We start from the raw sequence: 13358 nt of genomic DNA, 5'->3' as shown, positions 1-13358 counted from the left end.
TAAAGGAGGTTGAAATGAAACTGTACCCAAAACCTTTTATGTATGTTCTCCCTGTGCTTGTGTAGGTTTCCTCCGGGTACTCCAGTTTCCAATTACACTCCAAAGACATGCTGGTAGATTAATAGGCTCCTCTCTAAATTGGCCCTAGTATGTGTGTATATATGAATGTAAGTTAGAAACCTTGGCTTGTAAGCTCCTTGAGGATAGCGACTGATGTGAATGTACAATATATATATGTAAAGCTCTGCATAAATTGATAGCGCTATATACGTTCCTGTAATAAATAAAATAAGTTATGTTTTAAACAAAGGGGTAAGGGGGTTAGTACATTCAGGTTTTTCTTGCATTCTTTGTCCCTGTTGGGAAGGTTTGATCTGACCTCCTGGGGAGACAAACAAACACAAAGGATTAGAAATGTTGGCAATGTTTTTTTAGTGCTGTCTATGCTTACCTGTCTGGGTGACAACTGCACCCCCTTCTGGTATGGGTGTCATAGGGATAGCAATTGAGAGCCCTAGTAGGGTCACAAGACAGAAATAACAGCCTAAAGGACATTTTAACTCTTCTCCACTCTATCCAAAACTTAAAGTGGATGTAAACCTGATTTCATTCAATTTGAGCTGGGCATATCTATCTGTAGTGTTTTCTTATCTCTCTCCAAATCACTGAGTCCCGTGGCTTTTTCCTGTTATCAGCCTGAAAATAAAAAAAGCAGCCTGAAATTTGTGTCCTGGGAGGTTGCTATAAATAGATTAGCAGAAAGCTCGCCTTCTCACAGCAGAGCTCTGCACATTAATTCCTTTCTTTGCCAATGTGGAGTGGGGGTGTGTGCTTTTCCACCAATCAGCTGTATGCCAATAATCCACTCCCAGTGCTGAACGGGAAGAGAACCTGTAATACGATGAACACTTTTCTAAAGGATATATAAAGATGAAGACAGCAGATATACATGTAAAACGTATGTAGGGAGATTTGTTTGATCTCTGTGTGTTATCTGAGGCTGTTCACTTCACTGGATATATGTGAGGGTTTACATCCACTTTAAACTTGAAGACACTGTGAGATTGGTTTACTTAAACTGGAGAGTGCAGCTCTGCATAGAAACCCAATCCAGCTTTCTGTTTATTTATTTGTCAAAGCTTAACTGAACAAGCTGAAATAAGGAGCTGATTGGCTACCGCGCACAGCTGCACCAGATTTTGCACACGCCAGTTTTAGTAAATCAACTCCCCCATATCAACAATAGTGTTGTAACTAGCATTTTCGAAAACGGAGTTCAGCTATGGCAGCCTTTGATATTTATCTCCATTCAGGTATATTTAGAGATATATTTTTAAATGGTAAGTAATTCTGTTTTTGTATTTTAATATTCTAGCTTATGGAAAGGATTATGGATCTGCCTACCTTGTTACGCCATGCATTTCGAGAGATGTTTTCAGTGGGGGGGCTCTTCTGGATGTTCCGAATCAGAATTGTTGTCTGTCTGCTGGGAGCCTTTTTCTATCTTGTGTCTCCACTGGACATTATTCCCGAAGCTGTCTTTGGTATTTTAGGTTTCATGGATGATTTCTTTGTCCTCTTTTTATTGCTTATTTACATTTCTATCATGTATCGGGAAGTTGTGACCCAAAGACTGCACAGGTGAAAAGAGGTATGTTTAACGCAGGAGCCTTTAAATAATTCTCTATGCAGTTTTGAATACGTGATATTTTTTTGCCTAACTGGAATTTGTAAATATGTTTTTCATGATATAATAAGACATCGTTGAAGGTTTTTTTGCTTCCCTGAATGCTTGTTTTGTAATTACCGTATTTATCAGCGTATAACACGCACTTTTTCACCTGAAAATAGGGGGAAAATCGTGGGTGTTATACGCCGACAGCGTACCTTGGAGGGGAAGGAGGGGGACGAGTCCCGCTGGAATTCACCGAGCCATCATCTCCTCTCCATTAGGCTTGCATGACACACACAGTCCCGCCACCGGCATTGGACCAGTGTTCTGTCTATCACAGAATCTGGTCCAATGCCGATGGCAGAGGCGGGACTGTGTGTGTGACTGCCAACTGAAAGCCGAGGAAACATGACGGCTCGGTGATTTCATATGAGAGATGGTGAGCTGCATTGATGGGGGAGATGGACACAGAACAGGCTGCAGATGGGCACAGATTAGGCTGTACTGAAGCTGCATATAGGAACTAATCAGGTTGCATTGATTCTCACTGACCATTATTTTGCTTCAAAGTGGTTTATTTAAAAAAAAAAAAAAGTTTTTCCTGAAACTTCCCTCTTAAATTGGGGTGCGTGTTATACGCCGATAAATACGGTATATCTGAATCTCCCAGCAACATATACTTTGTCTTGCATGTATCTCATCATGTAGCTCTTTGATGGCCTCTTGATGGGTTTATAGCAAGCCAGATGCTGTAACTCAGTCTAATGCCCTACAGTTGGTAACTGTTCTGAATTAGATTCCCTTTTAAGATGGAATGGGTTGAACTTTCACTATCTGAAACCAGCACTTGTTCAACACTGCATTGTTAAGTGTTTTTTTTGATTTTAGTAACACATTCGTGGGTTACAGACTGGCAATAAAATGTAAAGAAACATTTGTAAAGTAGACCCCCACCCCCAATTGATTATTCAGTTTAGGATGAAATGGGGCCATGTTTAATTCTCAACAGTGACTTTAAAGGGAATGCATTGTCTTTTTCAATTTTTTTTTTTTTTTTTTGATAAACCTGAAAAAAGAGATTAGCTTTATGTAAATAGTGTTAAAGTTTTCAACATCTGAATTGTATGTATAGTTTTTAGATATATGTACATAAGGGCAGTCATATTTGCTTGTTAAATATACAGCCTCTGCTTCCTGCTTTGTCATACTATATAATAGTTGTGCTTTAGGCTTTCTGCACACTGTATGCCAAAGGACTCCTAGGAGGAAAGCAGCTGATAAAATGTGTTTAAAAGCTGTGTTTTTGTGCGTTCACACGTTTAGCATTAATACATTCTATTGGTCAGAATATTAATTTATTCTGGTCAATAGAATGTATGAACGTGTCTATCGGCATTTGCAATTTTTCAGCCCAAATTCTTCTCTTTAGAATGCGCAAGTGATGCCTTTTTTTTTTTCTGCCGCTAAATGCTCCTAGTGTGAACGCCTATGTTTTCAGCGCCAGATCGGCAAACGTGGAGGGATGTTTAGAGGCAGAGGAAAAAAAAAAAAACATCAAAAACCTGTAAAATAGGCATTTTTGAGCTGCAGTGTGCATGAGGCCTTACTGTTCTTCCACAAATGCACATTTACGAGTTGTCCGAATCTTTGAAAAAAATACACTCCCTAACTGAATGACATCTTATCTCAACAGTTGTTAAGCGAAAGACAGTTGCACTGCACTTAGTCATTTAGAATTCCCTCCATTGGCTAATCTAAAAATCTCAGTATTTTAATATTTAAAAGTATGAAATAGCAAGCATTTAAAAATAACATAAATGACAGTACTACTTTAAAGTGTATGTAACCCTAACCATTAATTTATCTTAGTTGCCCCCATTTGGTTTGTTCAATATACTATTGAAAGTGTTTTGTTATATCTGTTCAAAAAGAGCAAAAATAACTGTTGAACCTGCCAGAAATCCAGTGCACTCTATGCATTCTGTAGTGTTATCTCAATCATTATTATTAGCCCAGTTCCTCTGTTAACTAAAAACCACCCAGTAATTTATGTAGAGGAGTGGGTTCTTTAAACATAACTAATTTCTTATTCTAAGGTGACAACTCTACCCCTTCTTAGACACACTATGGTGAGTGAGTGTTGTCACCCTAGGACAGGAAGTGTGGTACTGACACAATCTCCAAGTAAACATAAAAAGCCTGAAAAAGAACACAAATGCAGCCACCACACCGAAGGACTGAAGCTGCACTATATTACATTTTAGTTTTTTGAGTTTAGATTTTAGATACACTTTAAAGTCAATACTACAATAATAATTTTAAAATATATATGTTTACAGAAAATACACCTATATTTATAACTGTATAAACTCCTCTATGGCTTTGAAGTCCGTCTTTTCCATATATTTCTGTGGAAAAACTAGTATAAAGTAGATAAATATCAGTGTTCGCAAACACACATTCAAGTTTTAAGTTCACCTTTACAGAAGAAATGTAAAGGTGAACTAACACCAGACACCCTCTCCCCCCTATGCCCCAGCCCCCCAGTACTTGCCTCTGGGGTTGCTGAGCTGTCAGCACACCGGCAGCTGGTCCAGTGATCTGGGAATTGAAATTCTTGCTTCTCTTCTTCATGCGTTTTTTGGGACAGACCAGATCGATTCACTGTGATGCTGCTGGCCAGTCAGAATGGATCTGATCCATTCTGGAGGCGCTGCACGAAAAAGAGAGAGAAAAGCGGGTATTTCATATTTCCAGACTGCTTGTCCAGCTGACGGGGGTGCTGGTAGCTCAGCAACCCCAGAGGAAAGTACAGTGGGGATGGGGAGGTTCCCTGGTTTTCACCTTTTACATTTTTTTTCTGTAAAGGTAAGCTAACCCTTTTAATAAATTGTCCATGGGAAAACATATATACATTTTAAATATACATTACATATAGAGTGTGACAAAACATTTTTTACATTTGGACAGTGAAAGGTTAAAACCCTGTCAGGTTTTTTTTTTTTGTTGTCGCTGTCCACGTTAGGGAGATTAAATCTCTCTGTCCTTATCACCAATATCACCGGAAATGAAGGTGATGGGAAGTCCAAAATTTTGAGTTTCCACCAAAAAGGAATAGAAGGGAAATACTCCAGTGGAAACTTTTGATCTCATTCCATTGAGTCTACAGGACGGAAAGTGAGGGGAAGTTTTGTTCATGAAATGCAGATGGTGTGAAGAAAAAATTAGCAATTTTAACCCTTTAACGCTACCCCAATTAAAAAAAAAAAAGTTTTGACTTTAGATATACTTTAATGGCATTAAACTAACTTGGAGGGAGGACATGCTCATTGGTGAACAAATATATCTTTACAGATGCAGCTTCATGCCTGGGGTTCAAACGTGCAGTGGTAAGAGCTTCATGGCATCAACCAAAAAATGAAAAACCTATATGGTATTTATGGACAGCAAAGTAAAGGCGATATTGAATAACCTAAATTTCCTACCATGCAATTCTGTGTGTGGCATATAACAATGCCTGAACACTGCCATATGAAGGACAGTGGGCATGCCTAGTCCTATACAAATGCTGGCTTTCAGAAAGTCCGTATTTGCATAGAGTTTTTAGTGAGCTTCTTGCATTGGTGAGGAGAGCTGCACAGTTAAAGTAATTGCAACGCCTTATGGTGCCAGTTATACAGCATCAGTGTCACTTTTGAGGTCTGTATATTTTGTACTCTCCATAGAGGAACAGCACAGCTCAGTACAGCAGCACATTCCAGTGGAGGGACCTATGCACTGTTTGTATTCTCAGTCACGAGCTGCGGCACATGCTTTGGGCAGATGGCATCGAGCGGTTTCTGTGAGCTATTCTCCCTTAGCTGGCAGGCAAGACTATTAACATACACAAATCATTTAGTGCAATAACACACAGGAGAAGAGTGGAACTTCATCATTTAGCTTTAAAACACAGTTAGTGGACATTGTTCTACATTTATTGTATACATTTCTATGGTTTTATATTACACCAGTGGCATTTTCAATTACAAAAGCTCCCTCTCTGTCTGGATAATATTACAACATGGAAAAAAACAGAAACCTTGAAAGGCTGCCAGCTGAGCATCCCGTTGTATGCTTTCTTAGTCCATGTAAATCAATGTAAAATGTAACTCCACTTTCAGCAGAGTTACACTTTAAGTGCTCCCTTATCCACCCATGACAAATCTCATATTTTATATGTCTGTGCTGCACTGTATTTTTGCTGTGTGGACTACTCTACGCCACACAGTCTCTTCTTTACAATCCTCATTGGTTTTTTTTTCCATGCATGTGTGCCTGGAGAATTCCAAAGAAGAGGGTTGTGCAGCTCCAAGACACCACAGAGTGGATATTGATAAGTATGAGAGTTGTGCATGGTAGGGGTGGGGACAAGGGAGCACAGTAAATGAAACTCCACTAAAAGGACTTAGGTGAGGACTAAGTATTTAGTGTGCGTTTTTTTTTTTTTAGATTCCAGAGTAAAAGGTTTTCCATACCTCACAATATATGCACAAAATGTCAGTGCTTTACCACAAATAATATTTATAAGTATTCCAGTATTTTGACGTACTGCTCCGCTGTACTTTAAATTTGCTTTAAAATAATGTTTTCCAACTTCTTGCAAGTATGCAACCCATTATAAAGGCTAGTTTTTAGCAGAATACCCCAAAATGGCATCTGCACTATTCCCCCACACCCTCAATTTTGCATACTGTAAATGTCTTCCAGGCAATTTCTATTTTTAATAGCAAGAAAATACATGGATTTGTTTCAAAAGTAATATGATTTGCTGAAATTTTAAACATGTCATTAAAGTTTAAGTAATACCTCACTATCGTTTTCAGCCAAGGAAGCTGCCATCTTTGCCTCTGTTTAATCTACAACTGCCATGATGCTGCACATGAGATCAGTTATGACACCAGCCATTGGATGGTTTGACAGTTTGGTTGAGAATGCAACCAATAGTAGTGTTACATTTCTGGCACGTGCTGGAAATGAAACTGTTTTATGGATAGGTTTACTTACGCTTTAAGAATTTACTTTACGCTTACAATTTACATTGTATGGTGCACAAGGGAACAGTTGTCAGCCTATATTTTTGAAGACTATTTAGAGAAAGCTATCTCTTATCTCCTCATAATGGTCTAGTGATGTCACATTTATAGTGGATCTATTAACCACTTCCTTACCAGGCCAATTCTGACATTTCTCTTACATGTAAAAATCATAATTTTTTTGCTAGAAAATTACATAGAACCCCCAAACATTATATATGTTTTTTTTAGCAAAGACCCTAGAGAATACAATGGCGGTTGTTGCAACTTTTTATCTCACACGGTATTTGCGCAGGAATTTTTCAAACGCGTTTTTTTTGGGGAAAAAAACTGATTTTTGTGTTTTAAAAAAAAAAAACAAAACAGTAAAGTTAGCCCAATGTTTTTGCATATTGTGAAAGATGAAGTTACGCCGAGTAAATAGATACCTAACATGTCACGCTTCAAAATTGCACACGCTCGTAGAATGGCGCCAATGTTCGGTACTTAAAAATCCCCATAGGCGACGCTTGAAATTTTTTTACTGGTTACATGTTTTGAGTTACAGAGGAGGTCTAGTGACAAAATGATTGCTCTCGCTCCAACGTTCGCGGCGATACCTCACATGTATGGTTTGAACACCGTTTTCATATGTGGGCGGGACTTAGGTATGCATATACTTCTGCGTGCGAGCACACGGGGACAGCGGCGCTTTAAAATTTTTTATTTTTTTTTATTGATAATTATATTTTGTTTTTTTTATTTTGACACTTTTTTTTGAAAAAAAAAACATTTTTAATCACTTTTATTCCTATTACAAGGAATGTAATAGGAATATAACATGACACGTCCTCTTAATAGTGAGATATGGGGTCAATAAGACCCCATATCTCACCACTAGGCTGGGAAGCCTGCAATAAAAACTAAAAATAAAACAATCACCGCTTCCCAGCCAAAGTGCCGCCGTTTTTTTGAATGGAGAGGCCGGGTGTGACGTCATAACATCGCGCCCGGCCTCCGATGATCATAGAGACTCCGGCGACCATCTGGTCCGCCGGAAATCTCTATTATCTACATCCGGCGCCGGCGGATACGCTCTCCGCCTCACCGATCGTAACGGTGAGTCGGAGCAAGCACCGGAGGGTGGCGGGAGGGGGGGGGGCGTCCCCATAGAAACGATCAAACGTCGGAACGGCCGATATGATTGTTCCTATGGTGTAGAGATTCGCCGGCTGAAACCGGCAATATCTGAATGATGTCTGTAACTACAGGCATCATTCAGATATACCCGTCCAAAGCCCAGGATGTCATATGACGCGGGCGGGAAGTGGTTAAAGGGAATCTATTTTTTAAACTTTTTTTTTTTTTTTCCCTCAAAATAATATTCTGATAGAGCTGAATAGTCAAGTCAAAAAGAGGTTTGGGAGCTCATGGAGGCTGTTATAAGGAGGCAGAAAAGCACAGTAAGGGTCCAACCATGTGTTTCTAGAACCCCGTAAGCTGTAAAGACAACAGAAAGGAATAGAGGGGGAAACGCCATTCCAGGTTGGTCCACCTGATTCTGCCACAATTGCACAATGCAGGTGCCAGCCCAGCTCATAACTGGAGATATCAGAAGGAGAAAAGCCAGTGGCTGCACACTGAAATCCGCTTTATTGAAAGATATTCATAGAATGTCCATAAAGACCAGTGAATACATAACGGAGGGGTGAGAGACTAGCTAGTCTTTTCATGCTTAGTAGCGCTTGTTCATAGTATAAGTTTTTATAGTTTGCTATGAATACGCGCTAGTAAGCGTGAGACATGTTAGCTGGTCTATTCTGATAGTTTTAGAACTATGACAGATGTTACAGTTAAAGTGGTAGTAAACCGCCACTAAAAATAAAGTAGGCCCCCCAGCAGGGTTAAGTCGTCATGTACTAACATGCACTGCTTATTAGCACATTATGACAGACTTACCTGTAAAGCGGATCCCTCCCACGCAGAGCTGTCATGGATCCTCTGAGCTGCCATCTTCACCGGGTCTTCCTTCCAGGTTTGTGGGCTCTGGCTGTATGAATGGCCGGGAGTGCTGTAATGCCACTGCCACGCATGCGTGCAGGAGCCCTTGGCTCCAGCACGGAGCTCTGAAAGTACAGCAGGGGATGCCATCCCTTCAGAACGCATGTGCCGGTAAGGTCATTGGCAGTATCCCTTGTGAATATCTCCTATACAGTGCAAGTTTAGGAGATATTCACAAGGGATGCTGCCGGTGACCTTATAGGCTTACCTGTAGGTACAAGTTTAAAAGTGAAGTTTACCTCCACTTTAAATGGCCGAACTTCTTTACCAAAAAAAAACCAATCTTGTCCCCTACTCTTTATGATAGAGTTGTGTGGAAGTGCAAGCTAGCTGTGCACTTCTTATGCATAAGGTACTCCTGTGCTTTGAACCTCTTGTATATCGGCAATTGGAGATCACCTAAGGCACTGTGCCTCTGACTGCTAGTCTCGGGCGACTATGCTGTGCTTATCACTGTTTGCATTTCTGGGGAGAAAACTCTACCTTGGGACATGCAGTGCAAGGATCCATTCTGTGGGTCTGTGCTTTCTCCACCTCTTCTGCTGTTTGCTGAATATTCTCCCCCCACCAATAATTAGTTCATCAGTCTTATGGGGAGCAAATCGAAGAAGAGCACAAAGAAGAAAAGCCCTTATCTTGTACCAAGATGGCCATCTCCACGGAGTGTTGCGATGTGGAACAGGGCATGGTAAGATCATCTGCACAAAGCCTACAGTCAATTCTGGTGAATGTTCGTTTGCCCTTTGAGCACAACTTCCACCGTTCAGGTCCTTTCTAAGGCTTTCAAAAATTGTAGAAAATAAACTGCAGAATAAGTGGGAGACACTTTTTTATTTCTACCTATTCACTTTTTAGTTCCTTTTTTTTTAAATTTTTTTTACAAAAAAGACCAGGAGCCTTTTGTAGGAAAAGTCTTGCAGAATGTATGAGCATCAAAACAGACCCATAGGCATTAAGACTAATATAAATTTTGTCTTTAGTTGCTTCCATAAGTTTTACTTCTCAAGTGCAACAGTGCAGGTCAAGTTAAGGTGAGACATGATCAGTGAGAGACACTTAAGCATCATGCGGCTGTTATTGCGCTCAATTGTAACTGCCAAAATTTTGAGTATCTTAGGACAGGTCCAAAATTGTGGAACAGTGGGGTTGATTTACCAAAGGCAAATAGACTGTGCACTTTACAGGATAGGATTGATGAGTATACAACCAGCACCACATTGTTAATAACACGTATAGATAACTGAGCAAGCAAACCTAGGACTTTTAAGGTGCTAACAACACATAGACTCACATAGACTAAGAAATGACAAAAAAAATATATTTTTATTTTAGAAAGATTAAAACTGAAAGATTAAAAAGTAGCCCTCAATACATATGCAGATCGGTACAGTTTAAAGACAAACTTGTCTATACAGACAGTATATTCCCAGATTGGACAACGCCCAAAAACCACCCCTATAAAGAGCAGCCATACTTAATAATCAGGGTATTTCAAGCGTCAAAAAGGAGTTAATATATAAGGGGCACTGGAGGTGCTCTGTTCTTAAACATTGAATATGTTTTCATATCCACTTAATACATATACTGTATATGTATAGTACCTGTTAAACACTTGCTAGGCTGCATCCATCAAACCTGACCAACAGGAGCAAATGCTGAGGAGTCACACAAGGCACACGGGGGGGATGGTAGGACAATACTGTTCCCTTTATAGATCAGCGGACATTGATTGCAATTTTCACAAGGAAAGGTCCCCTTCCATGTGCATATGACACCCATAGATTGACCTGAATAGTGGCTACAGATGAGGCTTGCTACCTACATATTTGCTAACAGCATCACCTGAGGCAAGAAAAAAACAGTATTTGGAAATGATGTTGTGTACCTGTTGATGTTGCTCAGTATTACACAATTTTTTGGTTGTGTGCTTTTGCTCACTTAACTTCTTATTATAAATAAGAGATTCCCTCTTGTGTGATTTAGCTTGTCAAACCTGTTTTAAAACCTTTTTGCTGTTTGCTTCTTTCCATCAATCTCATTTGTAAGGCTGCTACCATCACATATTCAGTGTTCATCCTAGTGCAGCATCATGTATATAGAACACTGCTGGCAGTGATCAAATGGAAAAAAAAACAGGCTGGTTGTACTGAAGTTGACCAATAGATCGATCTCAGTACAACCAGCCTGTCCATACATGGATCAAAATTTTGATCTATGACCAGCTTTCCTGTAAACCATGCCTGCACAATGTGTGTTGGCACAGCTGCTTGTAGTTTCCACTGGGAGCATAACTAGTTGTCTCCTCATAACAGGAAATTTCTAAATAAAGACCTTTATGGAAGTGTCGCCAGGTATTATTTTATTGCAAATTTTAAAAAGATTTAAAACTTTTGAAATTGCTTCAACATGCTAAAGTTTATATGGGATTTTAGTGATTGGATTAAGAGCTACTTTAATGACCTCCCTGTGATGGATTCATACTGCAGCATGCGTGGCAGTGCACAGTCCTAGGTGTGATTGGCCCCACATATCTTTCCTTTCAAAATGGCCTAAACTACAGGTCATAGATGCACCTTTTGTAGTCATGGATTTTAAAATTTAGGTGTGGGCTGTTCTTATCCAGGGATGCAACAATGTGTCCTGTTTTTCATGTGCTAGTGTCTAACCCCTTCTTAGCTTTTTAGGTACCTGGCCTCATAATGTATACATTTTATTACACATTTCAATGTTGTTGCTATATTGTCTCTGCTTTGTGAACATTTTAGTTTCTTTGTCCATTTCATTCATGTAAATTCTTTTTCACCAGTTTTATGCATTCTGAAAATATTGAATAAATACTTATTTAGTTGTTCAGAAGGAAATAAGGAAGCTGCCATTGTTGACTTGTTTTTGGGGGTGCAAACTCTGACATTGTGTGTCACTGACCTGTAACAAGCATGGAACCAATAAAAATCTCAAACTTCCATCCTGCATACTTCCATGTCAGTGACTCATTAGGTATCTAGAATTCAGATGACTGTTCTGGAGCCTCTAACTTTAAAGACATGTAGGCAATAGCCGCTTCCATATTTTTACCTAAAGTCATCACTGCTTCTTAGCCTATACCTTTAACCAGCAAACCCCAGCATTAGGCTTTATGAACAGAATCTACTGTTTTTATTGAGTGAAGATTCTTAACTCTTTTGGGGCCCTTTCACGTGGGTGGCCGTGCTTACCACCATGGATTTATTTTCAAGGGCAGTATAGCAGCGGCTGCTGGGTTTTCAGGTGATCCTGCCACCTCCTAAATGTCTGCTATTTTTTTCTTTATCCCAGGAGGGGGTTTTGTGTTAAAATACTATACCACAACCACTAGTAAAGCAATATGGCTCACTGTTGCAGAGTGCTCCTGTTGACCTCAATGGGTGAGTTTGACAGGCAGAGAGTTAAGATCGTAAGATGGAGCATCATGGCATGTGTGCAGCCCCATTCAGCTGTAAAGTTAGATTTTAGGTGTGCATCTGGGGGGAGGTGGTAAAACGCCTGCTCAGTTGCCTGTTTTTACCTCTTCCCCCTGGTTGTTTAAGTAAAAGAGCCCTTCATAAATCGGCCTCACTGACTTCAGTTTTCAAAAAATGAAAGAATAGTCAAAAGTCTTTGTAGGCTAGTTTCGGTTGGTAATCCAAGCCAAGGGTCAAAATGACAGCCAGCCAGGAAGAAACTTTTTTGAATTGTTTTTTCCAACTGAGCGCAAGAGGAGTCTATAGACGTGTGGTCATTCCCCAAACCAATATTACCAATCAGATTCACCTACAATCCTCATGTGTTTGGACAAGATCGGACACTATACTGGCATATTTACTGTATCTGTATGCACTCTGACGTGTATTAACTTTGTATTTTAAAATTGTTGGTAAATAACATAATCCTAAATGACAGATTTATATGTAATATTTTTTGGAGGAAGCATAATAGTATGACTTGTATAACATGAAAGGGCTAATATTAAAATATCTTGCAATATTAATGCAGACTTTAGCTCTATAGTGTTTGCTTGTCTGGAGTTAAAGTATTTGGACTAAGTTTGTATTATGAAATCTGTGCTGCATTAAGTATTAAAACTGGACACTTAAGCATTTGTGTGTATAATTTATTTGTGTCTAAAATATTAGCTCTCTTAAAAAATATCAAAGAAAGAAAAAACAATATAGTGTATACAAGTGCGACACAAGTCATTGTAATTGAATGTTATTACAAAATACCTTTCCTTTTCGGTCTGCAGCCGCTGTAATTTTCTGAAAATGCAATGCAAAATGGCTACCTGGAGGTGTTCTGGTAAGATACAAGTCTTATTTCAGGCATCCCCTGCAACAAAAATGTAATTTTTAGTGAGATACTCCCAATAGGTACACGTCTAAAGGGATGCAGGCCCAGCAGCTTTCCCTATTATTGCCCTGCAGCTGATTGATAATTATGAAACCACTCTTATTAGACTCTCTTATCATATGGGCACAGAGGAACAAACAGTGATTTCTTCAGAATAAGAAAAGGTAGGAATCTGCAACAAAGTTTGTTAAAATCCTTGCAATGTATAT

At 39.4% G+C, this 13358-nt stretch overlaps 1 protein-coding gene across 1 annotated transcript in view; it reads left to right on the top strand.

Moving 5' to 3' along the window:
- The window catches only part of LOC141102983 (E3 ubiquitin-protein ligase RNF170-like), a 49399-nt gene extending 36500 nt beyond the window's left edge, over window positions 1–12899 (top strand). The window contains exon 7 of the mRNA XM_073592066.1: window positions 1376–12899. Within this exon, the coding sequence (XP_073448167.1) occupies window positions 1376–1645 (270 nt within the window). The 3' untranslated portion in view covers window positions 1646–12899. The remainder of the gene's footprint in view (window positions 1–1375) is intronic.
- The last annotated feature ends 459 nt before the right edge of the window (window positions 12900–13358 follow it).

The sequence above is a fragment of the Aquarana catesbeiana genome, linkage group LG01 (assembly GCF_042186555.1).
Source record: "Aquarana catesbeiana isolate 2022-GZ linkage group LG01, ASM4218655v1, whole genome shotgun sequence".
Taxonomy (NCBI): domain Eukaryota; kingdom Metazoa; phylum Chordata; class Amphibia; order Anura; family Ranidae; genus Aquarana; species Aquarana catesbeiana.
This window is presented reverse-complemented; position numbering and strand designations above follow the sequence as displayed.